The sequence below is a fragment of the Eleutherodactylus coqui genome, chromosome 5 (genome assembly GCF_035609145.1).
Source record: "Eleutherodactylus coqui strain aEleCoq1 chromosome 5, aEleCoq1.hap1, whole genome shotgun sequence".
Taxonomy (NCBI): domain Eukaryota; kingdom Metazoa; phylum Chordata; class Amphibia; order Anura; family Eleutherodactylidae; genus Eleutherodactylus; species Eleutherodactylus coqui.
Window position 1 is genome coordinate 216,370,828 of NC_089841.1, and position 19,243 is coordinate 216,390,070.

At 46.7% G+C, this 19,243-nt stretch overlaps 1 protein-coding gene across 4 annotated transcripts in view; it reads left to right on the plus strand.

Moving 5' to 3' along the window:
• The first annotated feature begins 11,735 nt into the window (after positions 1 to 11,735).
• DOCK8 (dedicator of cytokinesis 8) overlaps positions 11,736 to 19,243 on the plus strand; it is a 143,572-nt gene continuing 136,064 nt past the window's right edge. For 2 of the 4 annotated variants that reach the window (XM_066604205.1, XM_066604206.1), the window contains exon 1: positions 11,736 to 11,892. In XM_066604205.1, coding sequence (XP_066460302.1) covers positions 11,840 to 11,892 — 53 coding nt within the window. In that variant the 5' untranslated portion in view covers positions 11,736 to 11,839. The remainder of the gene's footprint in view (positions 11,893 to 19,243) is intronic. The other 2 variants (XM_066604207.1, XM_066604208.1) reach the window with 1 other exon arrangement.

Consider the following 19,243-nt stretch of genomic DNA (forward strand, 5'->3'; position numbering starts at 1 on the left):
TAAAACTATGATCGTGTTATATCCTGGCCGGGGGTTGCGTACATTGAATGTTTGTGACATTGCCATGCAATGTGGCACGGAGGAAGTCGCTGATATAATATGATGCAAAGGCAGTCCATTGCAATAATGACTAATATTACTGTTGAGTGCAACAAAAAAATCACACAACAGAAATGCAGAACAGTTTCCTCAATGGGAGAGGTGTAAGTGGGTGGTACAGATGAACTGCCGGTGTTCTTGTATCTTGACGCCTCCGGAAGCTAGGGGTTTGACAGGAGGAATGCCCCTGTCGGGCCCCTATCTCCCGATTGGCGGATTTCTGAAGGCTGCTAGCAGCATCCTCGGCATGGATGTTTGCCTGGCCTGGAGGGTTAGGGTAAGGGTTCGTTGTCCTGTAAGGCTTACATTACATGTAAGCCCCACAGGATAATAAACCCTCACCCTAACACTCTATTTGTTAAATGCTAAATTAAATGCAGACGCTGACCTCTCCCTGCAGCAGCCACTGCAAGTGGGTCTCGTACTGCCGCCAGCGTTCCCTGTCCCCCGCCGCCTCCAGCGTCTGCTGCCAACAGCTCTGCTCCTGATGCCTTTGCTCTGTTTCCTGCTGTCTTGCTGCTGCCGCCGCTCCCTGTCCTCTGCCGCTGCCGTTCTTTCCAGCGTCCGCTGCCAGCGGCTCTGCTCCTGATGCCGGCGCTCCCTATCCTGGTGCTGCTGTATGTGCCGAGGCCGCAGCCTGTTTTAGGGCTGCCCGCCCTGCGTCTCCTCCTGCCGCTGTCACTACTCCGGCCGCCACCGCTGGCTGTCATCCTGCCACTGCCCCAGCGTCTCGTGATGCCGCCAACGCTTCCCTCCTAAGGCCACACACGCCCCCAGCCAATCAGAAGCTGGAGGCGTGACCACATGTCGAAATCCTGCATTATGTCGCCACCCCTAAATTCTGGTGGCGACATAATAAAAGAATACCTGAACTGCCATGGTCAAGTCATTGACCAATAGTCGTGTGTGTGTGTGTGTGTGTGTGTGTGTGTGTGTGTGTTGTTTTTCTTTTTTTTTAATTGCTATAAAATTGTAGCATTTTCATGTGACTTCACTAGATTTGTGCTAAAAATGTGACTTTATTGAACAGTCTGAATAAATCCTTAGGGTGCTATTACACAAGTGATATTAATGCTCACGCAGCGGCGCTTACAAATTAGCTCAGCAAGTTTGGGGGAAAAACACAAGCGCTAGCATAAAGCCTTCATAAATGCCCCTATTGTGCCAAACACATGATATAAAGCAAATCTACGAGTATACACATGGCAGCAGTTTCCACATGACCGGCAGGGTTTCTCCACACCTTCCATGTCCTCCTGGTTCAGTTGGTACCATTTGCGGCACCAGCCAACAGGAGCAACAAAATGTAAAGTTCATTGATACAATTTAATCGCATCATGCGAACACAAAAATGTCTGTCGGAGGCGGCTTCATACTTTTACATCGGGCTTGATCACAGGAGACTAAAAAAGTCCCCATGACCAGAGATCTAGAACCATTCTACAAGAATTGATAAGAAATTGGAACACTTTTTGGGCTATGACCATTTATTTGCAATGATTAAAGAGTCTACATTCATTTCCAGAAACCGTGCACACTTGTCTCATCTGATATTGTAGCCCAGTCCCGCTAACTTGAACGTGGGGGCACCCTGCCAGACCTAGCCCGTGAACAATAGTGGCACTGCCTCTGGGAGAAAAAAAAGATATGGACATGTTTCTTGAGAAGCCCAAGAATTGAAGGTCTGTCTATTCACATTTCAGTTTTTTTTTTGTTCTGCGTATTTCTCTTTTCTTCCATGTATATTGTAGACTCATCAAGCCCCACATCCTGTTCATTTACATTGTACACCACTCTTTTAGGTTCCTCTCTTTGTTCCAGCTCACTGGCAATAACTTGACATCTGTTCTACTTCCTGCCATGACTTTATTTTTGGTAGCTCAGTACTCGGACCATTCAGCCTTCCTATTGCAGGTGTCTGCATTTCTACAATTTACACTTCTTCAGCTGATATTCTTGGAGGTGTTTTACTGGCACTACCCTTATTTTCTTTCCTGTCTTGTGTCTTGCAGTGTTTCACAGCATGCACTAGAAGCCACACGATACTGTACCACTTTTTGTTTTTTAAACCCTGCTTCTTAATATAAAACCTCTGCAACAACCAAAAATCTGAAAGTGCTAGCGAGGCGAAATAATAGCTTGCTAGAGATGAAATCAACTAGCCAGTATGTACTGTATAACATAAAGCTGTCCAACTAGGCTCTTCATATTGCTGCCCAAGTTCCAGTTATTTACTTATATGAAGCCATAGCTTTTTCTAGGGCTTAGGCCTGTTACATGGGCCTAAAAATAGAAGCAGAATTTAGTCTGTTTTCACACGGCCCGAGAAAATTGCGCAAGATTTGTGCGCTGCGAGACGCATGAATTTGAACTCTATCCTTTTCAATGGGTTTATACTAGAGTTGAGCGAACGTACTCGGCCGAGCTTGATGCTTGTTCGAGTATTAGCGTACTTGATGGTGCTCGTTACTCGAACGAACATCACGCCATGTTTGACCACCGCCCCAGTTTTTGGGTCCAACCAAGAAGGTAAAAAAAAAAAGCTCGAGACCCGGCGTCCCACATACAAAAAATGCTTGAGTCTCCCATTGTAGTCAATGAGGTTTACTATTAGAGTAGAGCTCTCAAATTTTACGGAAAGCTCGCCTCGAATAACGCAGACTTGAACATTTGGGTGCTCGCTCATCTCTAGTTTATACACATGAGCAATGCGGGAAAAAAATCTCGGCACAACTTATCTTTGGGCATGCCCTCGTACTGCCCGTTGTTTTCAATGGGGCCGGCGGTAGCATTGCACCACATGCTAGGTGCATGCGGTGGAATGCGAAGTTTCCCCATTTAAAAAAAAAAAATGGGAGAAGTACTGCACTTCTCCTCGGCGAAGGATCGCTACTTCCCCAAAGTGATGTGAGGTGGTTTTGAGACAAAAACTCCTCGCATCCACGGGGGAACTTGCATGTTGGTGATACGTGTGAAGTTAGCCTTACTTATATTAACTTTTTCAAGACCAAGCCATCTTTAGGCTTCAGGACCACACACTTCTGGATTAAAAATCTAAAAACTATCTTTTTAATTGTAATATGAAGCCTTGATTTTTTTTATTTTTTTTTAATCCGATTTACTTGGGGTTATGCTGTCTCAAACTAGTCAATTTATCAGTCCATGCTGGTATATGGACCCTACCACAGAAACTGCCTAGGGGAATAATCAGACTCCCCTATTAATTACTAATAAAGGTCACATAGCTCCTGTCACACAATTATAATAAAGGACAATAAGCTCATCCTCCTGACTGTATACTTATGGTCTGTAGCTAATTTAGGTGAATATCGAAGGTAATGATGATTAAACTGTCCCCCCCAGCAGGCAGAAATGGCTCTAACTAATGTTGTGTTGATGTATCATGGGATTGGTGTGAAAGTGAATACAAAAAAATCTTACCATCAAGATGTTGGCTGATAAACATCAGACAGGGGGCTGTACTACATAGAGGAAGCCTCCAGAGTGTGACAGCCAAACAGGTGAGTGGAGCACGGATGGAAAAATTGTGTTTCTGCTGGAGTGTTCCTTTTTGATGACTTTAATTCTGAGGCAGAAACAAATTTTAAAAAAACATGGCGGAATGGAGGGTTTTTTTTTTCCAGCTGTTCATTGCAGACCATTTATTGTATATGGTTATATAATATAGGGTTATATTACTGTGCATGGTTATTAAAAAAGGGTTTTGTGCCAAGATGTAGAAGGTCTGCCATGACAGGAGCCAGTGCTGCTGAGCGGGTCTCCATTCTGGGACATAGAGAGGGGGAAAGAGTCACAAATTTTGTTACATACCGCATTTGCATGAAAATGCTAGTTGTTATCCTGTAATGATGTGGGAGTGTTATTTAGTCAGGGCATGGTGGAATCCAGACAAGATACGGTGGTTTTATCTAGTCATGGTGTGATGATGTTATCCAGTATCTGCCAGTTGCTCACTTTGCTGAAACCATTTATAATACTCTGAAAACATATTGGAAACGAAACTGCTAGAATGGCATGTAATGCTTTATTCCAGAGGCATACATAAAACTCATGGGGCCCCGAAGCGAAACTCCAGAACTTGGACCCTCTCTCTCCCCTCCGACACCTCCCAAAAAAAAAAAGAGACCTATCAAAAGTATTGATCAGTGGGGGTCCTGCAGCTGAGACCCCTGCTGATTGCTAGAATCAGGGTGTTGCAGCACTTGGTTGAGTACAGCAGCCCCCTCATGTGTCTGACATGTCAAAAGTAAGTTGAAAGTGTAGTGACTCTCAAATCTCCTCCTCGTGATGCTATTTTAATTTCCACAGTAACAGACGTCTTTATGTTTACTTGGGCTGCTTAAATGTAGCCAAGCCTTGTGGAAATTGCTAACTTCTACCAGCATACATGCTGCCAAGGCAGTATTTTTAGATCTCTTACTTTGAATATTTTGGTAAATAGTAGCTTACACACCCAGGAAGACGGAAAAGCAAAGATAAACCGTTTGTGGTTACTGCAGTGCAGTGCAGGAATATTTTTTTTTTTAAGTCACCTCTGAATTTGAAGAACACTTGGAGCCACAAGTTCAGCGGGTCCCAACAGCACTCTCCATTGAAAGTGCTGGGCAGTGACTTGCAAACTTCTAATCAAATTCTTAATCAATGCATACATAGTACAAATGGCTCCAGCTTATCCAATACAACTTTTCATACATGCATTACCAACAGTTACAGCCAGTGTCTAACTGTGATGCACAGGGCCTACCATTAAATGGCCACTTCTGTGATTTTTTTTTTTTATTCCCTATGTAGCGATCGCTCCCTCCCAGCATATATTTTGGCTAGTGTTACCTTTTTGTTAGTTAATCTGAAACTCCTGGCTTCCTCAGATGGTCAGGTGATCTCATGTTTGACTAGCTTTGGGTGGTTTCACATCTGCACTTCGGGTTCCGCTTTACTGCTGTATTGGGGGAGCAGGAAAGGAGAATCCCTGCGCTGAACGGGCCCCATTGACTAGAATGGTGTCCATTCTATTACCGCCGGGCTTTTGGACTGAAGAAAAAGCCATGCATGCAGCCCTTCTTGTATTTTTGCTTCAATGATTTTTATTATTATCAAAGACCTTTTGTGCATACATTGAATGCGTCTTCATTACATCATGAAGTTAAACAAGGTACTGTTGTATTATGTCGCCACCGAAAGTTAGGGGTGGTGACATAATACAGGTGTCTTCAAATTTAGTAACGCCTCCAGCTTCTGATTGGCTGGGGGTGTGTTTTATTCCCCAAGTGCCGTTTTGAGATGGCAGGACAACAGCAGCAAGAGTGGGAGCGTTGGCAGCGGCTGAGGAGGAGGACAGCGGCAAGAGTGGGAGTTGCGGCAGTGGCGGAGTATAACGCCAAGACAGGGAGTGGTGGCAGCAGAGGAACGGCAGGAGGACAGAGCAAGTCTGGGAGCATCGGCGGACAGCGACAACACTGGGAGCGTTGGTAGCAGCGGAGGACAGTGGTAATACTGGGAGCGTTGCCGGCGGTGGCAGAGGAGGTCAGTGGAGGTGCTGGCTAGCGCTTGGCCAGGGGAGATGCAAGGGGGCCGGCTGCTCCAGAAACACTATTAGGCTTACATTATTAGCTGTAAATGCTCATTTACAGCTAATAATGTAAGCCTAACAGGAAAACGAACCCCATACCCTAACCCTCCAGGGCAGCTACACAAGCTGCTAGGACGTTCCATTGTTCAGCCAAGCGGGAGCTAAAGGTGTGCCAGGGGCATTCCTCCATGCAAACCTTGTCAAACACCTAGCTTCCCGTGGCGTCAAGGTACAATAGTGCCGTAAAAGAATTCTATGTGATACTATTTTCGGACGTATTCTATAATATACATATGTTGACATCACATCTTAAGCAGTATATTCAACCTGACCTGTTGATACACTTATAATCTTCATATTCTAGTGAAACCTAAACACGTTTTGAATTAAAAACAGTTTTACTAACCATGGATGGGGGGGGCAAGGTGGGGAAATTGGGGCATGGGGGAGCTTCTTCCAGTATTTTGAGCCGGATCTGCAACAGAACTTTCCACTGAAAGTTCCAACACAGATGTGAAACCGGCCTCAGATGTACTTGGGGTTCTGCTGTCTGAAACTAATCAATTTTTCAGTCTATTATGCCGTTGCATGGAAAAAAATAAGATCTTGAACGACTCCTTGTAAGGAAACAATTATAAGATGGATCAAAATATCTTAGAGGAGAGTGTAAGCGCAGCAGTCCATCACCTCAAGCTAAAGAGACCTGAACTGATGCAAAAAGACAATGACCCCAAGCGCACAAGGAAATCCACCAAAGATCTGTGTTTTGGAATGGCTGAGTCCAGACCTTAACCTTATGAAGGTGAAGTGGCATGACCAAAAGAGGGCTGTGCAAGCAAGGCATACCAGACATATTGATGAACTTATGCTCTGTTATTCATTATGTTCTAGATTCACCTAAACTGTTCCTCCAGCAGGCAGAAATGGCATAGCCTCTAGCTCATGCGGTGCTGATGCATTATGGGATAGATTCAAAACTACAAAATCTCAACATCAAGATTGTGCAGGGGGCTTCACTGCATTGAAGTGGCCACACTCCACAGATCTGTGTTTTTGGAATGGCTTGACCTTAACCTTATCAAGGTGGTTGTGGCATGCCCAGAAAAGTGCTGGGCAAAGAAGGCATACCAGAAATACTTCTGCTCGGATATTATTGAAGTTACATTCATATTTGTAGAGACGAATGGTCTAAAATTCTTCCTCAGCATTTTGCAAATCTTATTTGCAGCTACATAAAATGTTTGCTAGAGGTGATTAGAAGCTAAAGGCGGAGCTAGGGGGTTATTAAATTCAAGGATTGACTTGCTTTTTCTCCCTAGTGTTCAATAAAAGACATGACCAGTACGACTGCATATGTGCTACTAGTTTAGATACATTGTGTCTAGTCTTTTGACTTAGATAGCAATTAGATCATGTTTTTATTAGTAATTAGTGCAGAAATTCCAAAGGGTTCACTTAGTTTTTCTTGCAACTGTAGATAGATAAAGAGAAGTATCTCTCAAATACTCAGAAAAGTATTGGCGCCCCTCCACCCCCCACCCCAATACTGTGCTGTCAGGTGCAGGGGATATGCAAATTGGCTGTGTAAGCATTAGGTAGAGAGGAGAGTATCACACAGCCAATCAGTAATGGACATTGGAAGGTTCAAAGGTGCTGCAAAGTCCACTGTTAGCGGATGGTTTCCATTTTGGAAGAACATTGCCGTGTCCGGTGCGGCTACATTCAGGGAGACCTCTGACAGAACGTGGACAACGAAGCCTTGTACCAACTGTGAAGGCATCATGCATATTGTCTGACGAAACACTCGCACCAGAACCATCTGTAGGGAACAGCATGTGAAGGGTTACCATGAACGAGCGGCTGCATACATGTCCAACATCACAGTAGTAAATGCACAGATGCACCTGCGATGGTGCTTGGAGTGGGGGTTTTAGACTGTAGATGAGTGGAAGCAAGTATTGTGGACAGATGAATCTCAGTACACCATCTTTCGCTCAGATGGCCGCACTTGGGTTTGGTGGTTGCCTGGAGAGTGGTTTTACCCCAACAGTGAAGTTTGGAGGAGGTTCTGCTATGATGTGGGGGTGTTTCTGCTGGGAAGAACTAGCGCCATTGGTTATAATGAAGTCCATCCTCAACACCGATGGGTACAGAGAGATTGTGCCACAGAATCTATCTAGTGGCGATGCTTTGGTAGAGCTCTGTGTCCCTACTAACAGGACCGAGCACCATGTCATGCAACACGCAGGGTTGATGCTTGGTTTGAGGAGCAGAAAGTCTGATCTCAATCCTGTAGAGCTTCTTGGGGATGAACTAGAGCGTTCAGGGATACGGCGTTCATCATCCCCAGCATAACGATCTGAAGCTCTCCTCAAGGAAAGGAGGTAAATCCCTCCACAGACCTATGGGAATTTGGTGGAAAGCGGCCCAACATTGTATTAAAAAATGTGAATAAACTTAAATGTCATCACCTTCTGTGTGTCCCAATACTTCTGTCAGCACAGTGTACAAAACACTGATGGAAAACAATTATGAAAAGTTAGATTATCCTCCAAATGTTCCCGAAAAGCAGAAGTCACACCATGTGGTAAGAAAGCTCGGGTTAACTATTTCTTTGCCAGTGTGTGTTGTATCCTGTATAACACGCATGCCAAGGACAAGGCCTGTAGGCCGAATATGGCCCACCGGCCATGCAGCAACATAACAGGCACTCCCCTCAACCAGCCTAGAGGTATGGTCTACCCCACCCCACCATCACCACCATGGGGATCACTATTACTACTGGAGTCACTATTACCACTGCAGCAACTATAGGAGCACCATTACTACTGGGGTCACTATTACTACTGCAGCCACTATAGGGGTACTATTACTACGGGGATCACTATTACTACTGGGTCACTATTATTACTGCAGCCACTATAGGGGCACTATGACTACTGGGGTCACTATTACTACTGCAGCCACTATGGGGTCACTATTACTACTGGGGGCACTATCACTACTGCAGCCACTATAGGGGCACTATTACTACGGGGATCACTATTACTACTGGGTCACTATTATTACTGCAGCCACTATAGGGGCACTATGACTACTGGGGTCACTATTACTACTGCAGCCACTATGGGGTCACTATTACTACTGGGGGCACTATGACTACTGCAGCCACTATAGGGGCACTACTACTACCACAGCAACTATAACGCACTATTACTACTGGGCTCACTATTATTACTGCAGCCACTATAGGGGCACTATTACTACCACAGCAACTATAACGCACTATTACTACTGGGCTCACTATTATTACTGCAGCCACTATAGGGGTACTATTACTACTGGGGGCACTATTACTACTGTAGACACAATAGGGCACTATTACTACTGGAGGCACTAATACTACTGCAGCCACTATAGGGGTACTATTACTACTGGGATCACTATTATTACTGCAGCCACTATAGGGGCACTATTACTGCTGGGGTCATTATTACTACTGCAGCCACGAAAGGAAAACTATTACTACTGGGGGCACTATTACTACTGTAGTCACTATAGGGGCACTGTTACTACTGGTGGCACTATTACTACTGCAGCCATTATAGGGGCACTATTACTACTGGAGGCATTATTACTACTGGGCTCACTATTACTTCTGCCACTGTAGGGGAACTATTACTACTGGGGTTGCTATTACTACTGCAGCAACTGTAGGGGCACTATTATTACTGGGGGCAATATTTCTACTATAGCCACTATAGGGGCACTATTACTACTACAGCCACTATAAGGGCACTATTACTACTGGGGTCACTATTACTACTGGGGTCACTATTACTACTGCAGCCACTATAGTGGCACTATTACTACTCTGGTCACTATTACTACAGCCACTTTTACTACTGGGGGCACTAATACTACTGCAGCAACTATAGGGCACTGTTATTACTGGAGGCACTAATAATACTGCAGCCACTATAGGGGTACGATTACTACTGGAATCACTATTATTACTGCAGCCACTATAGGGGTACTATTACTGCTGGGGTCAATATTACTACTGCAGCCACTATAGGAAAACTATTATTACTGGGGGCACTATTACTACTGTAGTCACTATAGGGGCACTGTTACTACTGGTGGCACTATTACTACTGCAGCCATTATAGGGGCACTATTACTACTGGAGGCATTATTACTACTGGGCTCACTATTACTTCTGCCACTGTAGGGGAACTATTACTAGTGGGATTACCATTACTACTGCAGCAACTGTAGGGGCACTATTATTACTGGGGGCAATATTTCTACTATAGCCACTATAGGGGCACTATTACTACTACAGCCACTATAAGGGCACTATTACTACTGGGGGCACTCATACTACTGCAGCAACTATAGGGCACTATTACTATTGCAGCCACTATAGGGTCACTATTATTACTGGGGACATTATTACTACTGCAGCTACTATAGGAGCACCATTACTACTTGGGTCACTATTACTACTGCAGCTACTATAGTGGCACTATTACTACTGGGGTCACTATTACTACTGCAGCCACTATAGGGGCACTATTACTACTGGGGTTAATATTACTACTGCAGCCACTATAGGGGCACTATTACTATTGGGGTTAATATTACTACTGCAGCCACTATAGGGGCACTATTACTACTGGGGTTAATATCACTACTGCAGCAACTGTAGGGGCATTATTATTACTGGGAGCAATATTTCTCCCATAGCCACTATAGGGGCAATATTACTACTACAGCCACTATAAGGGCACTATTACTACTGGGGGCACTATTACTACTGCAGCCACTATAGTGGCACTATTACTACTGGGCTCACTATTATTACTGCAGCCACTATAGGGGCACTATTATTACTGGGGTCAATATTATTACTGCAGCTACTATAGGGGCACTATTACTATTGCAGCCACTATTGGGGGCACTATTACTACTGGGCTCACAATTATTACTGCAGTGACTATAGTCGCACTATTACTACTAGGGTCAATATTACTACTGCAGACACTATACGTGCACTCTTACTACTGGGGTCACTATTACTACTGCAGCTACTATAGGGGCACTATTACTACCTACTGGGGTCACTATTACTACTGCAGCTACTATAGGGGCACTATTACTACTGGGGGCACTAATACTACTGCAGTCACTATGGGGTCACTATTACTGCTGGAGGACTATTACTACTGGGCTCACTATCATTACTGCAGCCACTATAGGGACACTATTACTACTGGGGTGACTATTACTACTGCAGCCACTATAGGGGTCCTATTACTACTTTGGTCACTATTACTACTGCAGCCACTATAGGGGCACTATTACTACTGGAGTCACTATTACTACTGCAGCTACTATAGGGGCACTATTATTACTGGGGTCACTATTACTACTGCAGCCACTATAGGGGCACTATTACTACTGAAGGACTATGACTACTGGGCTCACTATCATTACTGCAGCCACTATAGGGACACTATTACTACTGGGGGTCACTATTACTACTGCAGCTACTATAGGGGCACTATTACTACTGGGGGCACTAATACTACTGCAGCCACTATAGGGGCACTATTACTACTGAAGGACTATTACTACTGGGCTCACTATCATTACTGCAGCCACTATAGGGGCACTATTACTACTGGGGTCACTATTACTACTGCAGCAACTAAAAAGGCACTATTACTATTGGGCTCACTATTACTACTGTAACCATTATAGGGGCACTATTACTGCTACAGCCACTATGGAGATCACTATTACTAAACAGTCTTACAATTGTCCCTTTGCAGACCACCCTAAGCTGGAGTAGCCCCCGCTGTCCCTCAGTCTGACACCCCTGTATGAGGCTCACACAGCATGGCTGGCGGTGCAGGTAAGTAGCAGTGCGGCACCTCCGGTAACTTCTCCGTGACCCTGCTCTGTGCTCAGTTCCCGCACCCCTCTGCACGGAGCTCGTCCTGCTCACCAGGGGGGAGAGCCACCCAGTGTCAGCCGGCAGCTGCCGTCCCTCCCCCAGCACCGGAGGAATACGGAAGTGTGTGGTGACAGCCCGGTGCGGGGGGCAGCAGAAGGGCGCTGTGCCCAGAGGGTGGCATTGGCATGGCGTCGCTGTCCAGCGCGGAGAGGCGGGCGTTCGCCAACAAGCTCAACAGGTCAGTACGATAGAACGGCTGCTCGTCCGGCAGTATGCGGGGTCCGCTTGTACGTGTCTGCCGGCAGTATGCGGGGTCCGCTTGTACGTGTCTGCCGGCAGTATGCGGGGTCCGCTTGTACGGAGCTGCCGGCGGTGTGTAGCTGCAGCCCCGGGGAGTGCGGCGCCGCTGGACGGAGGTAGCGGCACTGTTAGTACATAGCTCCTGCGGCACAATTCCTTATCTATTCCTCCCATTCTGGGGTTTAGGACTTTCTTCCGACAGACTATGCCGGCCATACTACATGCTTCTCCCTAGGACCTATAAGAGTCCATAGAGGGGCACGGGACCCCCTGCTACTATCCAAAGAGCTGACCAGGAAAAAAAAGACCAGCGACAAGTAATTCAGTGCAACCAATTTGTCATCTGAGTGTACTTTTAGCTGAAACTACCAATACCAAGCAAAAAAAGTGGAAAAAAACAACTTTTTGTAATGTGCGATCCGCCCTTGATCCGTAAAAGCAGAATAGTCAGAAAAAGTCTGAGGCAACGAATAACAATTTTGCTAGATTGAAGCTGGCCGTAAAATAAAGTTATGTCAGCGCGGCGTTCTATAATACCGCAGGGCGAACTCACTGTATACCGGTTATTCTGTAAGCGCACTAATGGTCGCCATTAGTAGATTGTCACCATGTGGGGGGCCAAAATAAAGAACTTCTTTCAGATAATGCTTATTAATAATAGTTCCAGTAGTATCATGGGGGCATGGACTTGGCAATTTATACCGGATTTTAGAGTAAAAAAGTCACACATTTTTGCACAGGTCAAATTTGCCGAAACATTTGACCAGTTTGAGTCCTGCTTTTCTACAAGTGATCGGGTCTTAAACCGAATCTTTCGGTTCCTAATGAGAGAGGTTTTTTAGGCAGCATTTACAAACATAACTTCGATTGAGTTCAATGAGAGTTGTGCCTGCAATTACAAGCGATGGCCACTACACAGGACAGAGCAGTGGCTTCCACTCCGACCCCAGTGTAGCCTAGCACTGACAACCTGGAAAACCCATTTCAGCCGGACTCACATGGCCATAAGTGGAAGCCGCTGCTTAGCCTCCTGCAATGGATTACAGCTGTGATCCCGGCCGAGACACTGCATACGGGTGTAAAATGGTTTTGCGCGTGACCGCGTACTCACGTAGGGGGTCATGCACAGTACACCTATTTTTTTGTTTAGCGCTGACACGGATACCCACAATGTAATTGCATATGGGCTGCGGGTATATTGGCGACAATAGAGAAAAATGGGCTCTATGTCGCGTATATCCGTGGTAAAATACAAACGTGCTGCGTTTTATTTTCCGCTCTTGGATTACGCAATTTAAACACACTAACGTGATAGGAACTGCGTAAGGTAATGCAACTGATTGCCTGAGAAGTACCGCATATCACATGCGGACAGAGCCCACGGAATCCGCAATTCAAATCCTGGTTGCGTGATCCTGGCCTTAACCCTTTCCAATCCAATTTGCATCCTGGTTTTCCTAGGGGGCTTACTCTTTTTCTGACATTATACAACGGCGCTATCTGCTGGCTAAAGCCAGTACTGCATGAGGTGACACGTTGGATAGGCTCTGACAGCAGAGAGGCTGGCAATATACAGTAAGAGAACCCCGACGGACGTCTTCCAACATCGGAACTGTTCAGCCTTAAATCATAATGTCTTTAGAGGTCAGACAGGGTTAATGGACTCACAGGAGAGGGGCTGCTGAGTCCAGGCTGTTACATGTTATACTCGCCGGTCTTAGGTCGGCTTCACACGGGTGTAAGCGTATTTGTGTTCGCTTGAGCGCTGTGTATTCGTGGAAAGTACAATGCTTTTTTGCGTGCATATCGGCGTATATGTTGCTGGCTTCAGATGAGCAGATTGCGAAATACACACACTCCTGTGCAACTTTTTGCACAGTGAACAAGGGTACTTTGCACGCGTGCCTGTGCACACTACTGTGCGTATTTGCGCAGGCACCGCTAGTTCACATGGGTGGTGGAATTACTTTGCCTTGACTTCAGTGGCTATTAAGGGAAGCCACAGACGGGCGTATTTGTGCGGGGAATTTTTGCACGCACAATACGCAGCAAATAACCTTTTTATTTTAATGCGTTCATTCTCAGGGTGCTTTTTAGCCTGCGCAAAACCCCCCCAAAAAGCAACGTGCTTTATTTTTATGAGCATCTGCACCAAAGGTCACCATAGGAATCTACAGGGGTGCGCAAATGTGCACATACGTATGCGCGGTTATGCACTAAACACTGCACATACCTGTAAGCACCATCACCTCTTAAGGCTAATTGGGCTTATAAATCAGGGTGGAGGGGATTCCCCGGCCCATGTGAACAAGCAGTACCAAATGTATTTGCACGAGCACAAAAAACACTCCTTTAGGGTTTATTCACATGGGCGCTACGATTTTCGTCCACTCGCGTCGCGGCTGCATTGTGGGCAAAAAAATTGCATGTATACGCCGCAGCCCGGAATACCGTCGGGTGGGGAATAGAGAGTTTAGCTCTGCTAAACTCCCTCCCACTTCCCTCTCCACCCCTTGCCGGCTGCGGGCAAAGGGAGGGGGTGGTACGGGGCGGAAGCTAGTGTGTTAAACTCCCGCCCCCTGCTGGCAAGGGGAGGGGGCGTGATGGGGCGGTAGCTTAGCAGAGCTAGTGTGCTAATCTCCCGCCTCCTCCCTTTGCCGGCAGCCAGCAAGGGGCGGAGAGGGGGAGGTAATTTAATGGAGCCGCTGTTAAACTCCCTTCCACCTCCCTTACTGCACGTGGGATTTTGCCGCAAGCAAATATAGTTGTGTAAAGAAGCCCTTAGTCTGTGGGGTTCATAAAACCTGGCAAGGGGGTTCGCTGCATATTGTCACGATTTTTACCTGCACATGACAGCGTATCTCCTGCTCGCTGTCATGCTCGGGATTCCTGGTTCCTACTTTTCTTCTTACTGTCCTTCTATTGTCTGAGTGGAACAGCGAAAATCATGGTAGTTGAATTGCCATGATTTACCGTATATCACGCACGTAATACAAAATTCAAATACATTAATGTGGGCGCGGCGTGACGCTTTGTGTACTCTCTACTTCGCTGAATCATGACAAGCAGCAAAAAAAGTTGGTACCATTGTGACACATTTTGCAATTTTCCTTTGAGATATTGCATTGTAGGAAACAAAGGAACTGAAGAAGATTGTGAAAGTTCTTGTGTTTTCAGACCCCCTTATTCTTCCTCCTTGTGTTGTCCAACCCCCTTATTCTTCTTCCTCGTGTTGTCCGACCCCCTTATTCTTCCTCCTTGTGTTGACCGATCCCCTTATTCTTTCTCCTTGTGTTGACCGACCCCCTTATTCTTCCTCCTTGTGTTGACCGACCCCCTTATTCTTCCTCCTCGTGTTGTCCGACCCCCTTATTCTTCCTCCTCGTGTTGACCGACCCCCTTATTCTTCCTCCTTGTGTTGTCTGACCCTCTTATTCTTCCTCCTCGTGTTGTCAGACCCCCTTATTCTTCCTCCTCGTGTTGACCGACCCCCTTATTCTTCCTCCTTGTGTTGTCTGACCCTCTTATTCTTCCTCCTTGTGTTGACCGACCCCCTTATTCTTTCTCCTTGTGTTGACCGACCCCCTTATTCTTCCTCCTCGTGTTGACCGACCCCCTTATTCTTCCTCCTCGTGTTGTCCGACCCCCTTATTCTTCCTCCTCGTGTTGACCGACCCCCTTATTCTTCCTCCTCGTGTTGACCGACCCCTTATTCTTCCTCCTCGTGTTGACCGACCCCTTATTCTTCCTCTTCGTGTTGTCCGACCCCTTATTCTTCCTCCTCGTGTTGTCCGACCCCTTATTCTTCCTCCTCGTGTTGTCCGACCCCTTATTCTTCCTCCTCGTGTTGTCCGACCCCTTATTCTTCCTCCTCGTGTTGTCCGACCCCCTTATTCTTCCTCCTCGTGTTGTCCGACCCCCTTATTCTTCCTCCTCGTGTTGTCCGACCCCCTTATTCTTCCTCCTCGTGTTGTCCGACCCCCTTATTCTTCCTCCTCGTGTTGTCCGACCCCCCCTTATTCTTCCTCCTCGTGTTGTCCGACCCCCCCTTATTCTTCCTCCTCGTGTTGTCCGACCCCCCCTTATTCTTCCTCCTCGTGTTGTCCGACCCCCCTTATTCTTCCTCCTCGTGTTGTCCGACCCCCCTTATTCTTCCTCCTCGTGTTGTCCGACCCCCCTTATTCTTCCTCCTCGTGTTGTCCGACCCCCCTTATTCTTCCTCCTCGTGTTGTCCGACCCCCCCCCTTATTCTTCCTCCTCGTGTTGTCCGACCCCCCCCCCCTTATTCTTCCTCCTCGTGTTGTCCGACCCCCTTATTCTTCCTCCTCGTGTTGTCCGACCCCCTTATTCTTCCTCCTCGTGTTGTCCGACCCCCTTATTCTTCCTCCTCGTGTTGTCCGACCCCCTTATTCTTCCTCCTCGTGTTGTCCGACCCCCTTATTCTTCCTCCTCGTGTTGTCCGACCCCCTTATTCTTCCTCCTCGTGTTGTCCGACCCCCTTATTCTTCCTCCTCGTGTTGTCCGACCCCCTTATTCTTCCTCCTCGTGTTGTCCGACCCCCTTATTCTTCCTCCTCGTGTTGTCCGACCCCCTTATTCTTCCTCCTCGTGTTGTCCGACCCCCCCTTATTCTTCCTCCTCGTGTTGTCCGACCCCCCCTTATTCTTCCTCCTCGTGTTGTCCGACCCCCTCATTCTTCCTCCTCGTGTTGTCCGACCCCCTCATTCTTCCTCCTCGTGTTGTCCGACCGCCTCATTCTTCCTCCTCGTGTTGTCCGACCCCCTTATTCTTCCTCCTCGTGTTGTTCGACCCCCTCATTCTGCCTCCTCGTGTTGTTCGACCCCCTCATTCTGCCTCCTCATGTTGTCCGACCCCCTTATACACATGTAATACGCAAGGAGATGCGTGAAACACTGCGTAATTCTGTTGGAAGAAGAACATATCTGTAACTCATTAGCCATTTCAATCCTTGCGTTTTTGTGAAAATGAACGTGACTTGTGGGCGTGAAAAGTACAGTAAAATACGCCAATGTGCGTGCAGAAAAGCGTAGTTAATTCCGCAAAAACGCTACGCTTATGTGCGCATAAATCTGCTTACGCCCATGTGAAACCAGGTGGTTCCATATGCGGTGAGATCTTCCGCTGCAGAGAAATCCACACCAAAACCTGCGTGTCCGACATGTGAATTGTGTCGCAGAGTTGCTGTGAAATTGATTCTAATCTGCAAATGGTGGAATCCGCAGCAATATCTTCTTCGCACACATTTTTGAGCATCTTTAACCAAAATTTTGTACATTGTGTAATATTGTGTGACTTCTTGCAACAGTGTATATACATTGCCTGTCACTATGTGGCTATGGCCTGAGGGAGAGTAGAAGGGTGCAGACATTGGGTTACAAAGTAAACAAATAAGAGTTTTTATAGCAGTTTGTTACATTTGTTTGTTGTGTATAAAGTCCCATTAGATTGTTTTACAAATAATACATGAAATGTCTAAATATCTAAGCGTCTGCTTCCATGAAACGTGACTCTTCTGTTAGCAAACAGTTGTGTTATGTTCTGCTTTTGTCTGCCTGTAGGATATTTCCTATTGACTTAGTTACATAGTTGTGGTGACAGCGCAGGTACAGACATGAGTGCGGACGTATCACACCCTTCTACCACATCAGCCGGATAACTGGGGGTTTTCTACATGATAGATTAAGGAATTAGCTGCACGTGCTCTGATTGATGCATTAGTGTAAGACCTCGTTAGCATATTATTGCCTATGTCTAAGGCCGCCTGCACACAGCAGAGCCGGATTCCGCATGTTGAATCCCGCAGCAGAATCCGGATCGGCCAGCAGTGGTGCCCGCACTTACCTCCTGTCTTCTCTTTTCATCTGTACTGCGGATGGTCCGCATGGTTCGCCGTCGGACATGTGCAGCACAGATCTTCCCTTTTTTTTTTTTTAAGCCCCTGCTTTACCCACGTCATCCCACAAATTCCGCGACCTTCCCGCAATTACATTGCGGAAGTGCCCTGGATTCCGCAGCAAATATCCATCCGTGGGCAGGAGCCCTAAGCTTTCCCTATCGGAGTTCCATCTAAAATGCTGAGAATGGCATTGATACAGTATCCTGGATGGAACCATGTGCTTTAGTGAGTGAAGCGGAGACCACTTTGGTCTTCATTTCACATGGTTTTCTTTTTAGGAGGATAGAAAAGTATAGTCAACTACTCTTTGCTATCTTCCTGAAAAGCTGAAAAGAAGGGAAATCTTGTGAAACGGAGACCAAAGTGGTCTCCGTTTTACACGTGAAGGCTTTGTTCCCATGGCCATTTTCACGACCGGCCAATATACACTATGATCTCAGGAGTAACAACTTGTTAACGCCGAGGCCGCCATGCCGTTGTCCTTTTCCTCCCCCTCGCCAGCTCACCTCCTCTCTACTCCCCTCTGGCTGTTTGCAATGGGAGGTGGCGGGGCTAAGCTCCAGCCCCCTCCCCGCCCCTTGTCTGCAGCCAGCAATGGGAGGCGGCGGGATGGGATGGCACTTAGCTCCTCCCCCGTCCCACACCCTCCCATTTCAATCAGCCGGAGAGGAGGAGAGAAGAGGGAGGGAGTTTAGCAGTCACGCTGCTAAACTCCCTCCCACCTCCCTTCTCTGGCCGCTGTCATAGGCTTCCATTGGATCCCATGCAGCGGCCGACGTATTCCAGCCCAAAAGATAGTTCCGGGTTTTGGGCCCGATGTAAAGGTGCCTGGCGCTATATTGGCCAGCCGGGCACTTTTATTTCACAGGAATACGTCCGTATATCAGCTGGCCGTGAAAACGGCGGGCCAATATACGCTCATAGGAACAAAGCCTAAAGCACATGGTTCTGTTCAGCGTTCCATATCAATATGGTTTTTGACACTTGAGACAGAACCCAGCAATAGAAAGTGGGGATATAGGCAAACCTGATAGGGGAACTAAGGCTGGAAACGCACATGCAGTTTTTTTTAACCAAAACCAGAAGTACATTCAGAAGGAAGTATAAGAGCTACACTACGACTTTGGGTGGCACAGATATGCCTAGTCAAAGTATCCCCGATAATGTAAGTGAATGTTGGCTGCTTTGTAAGTTGTTTTTTTTTGCACAATGGATTGTAAAATACCTTCTTGTGAGCGCACCCATTGAAATCAATTCACTGGTTCTATTCACTGCATAATTCACATGCGCATTCAAATAAAGCCGGGAGAATCCAACTTGTAGAAAAAAAATGTCTTGCCCAGCAGCCCACCACAATTAACTGCAATGGTTGG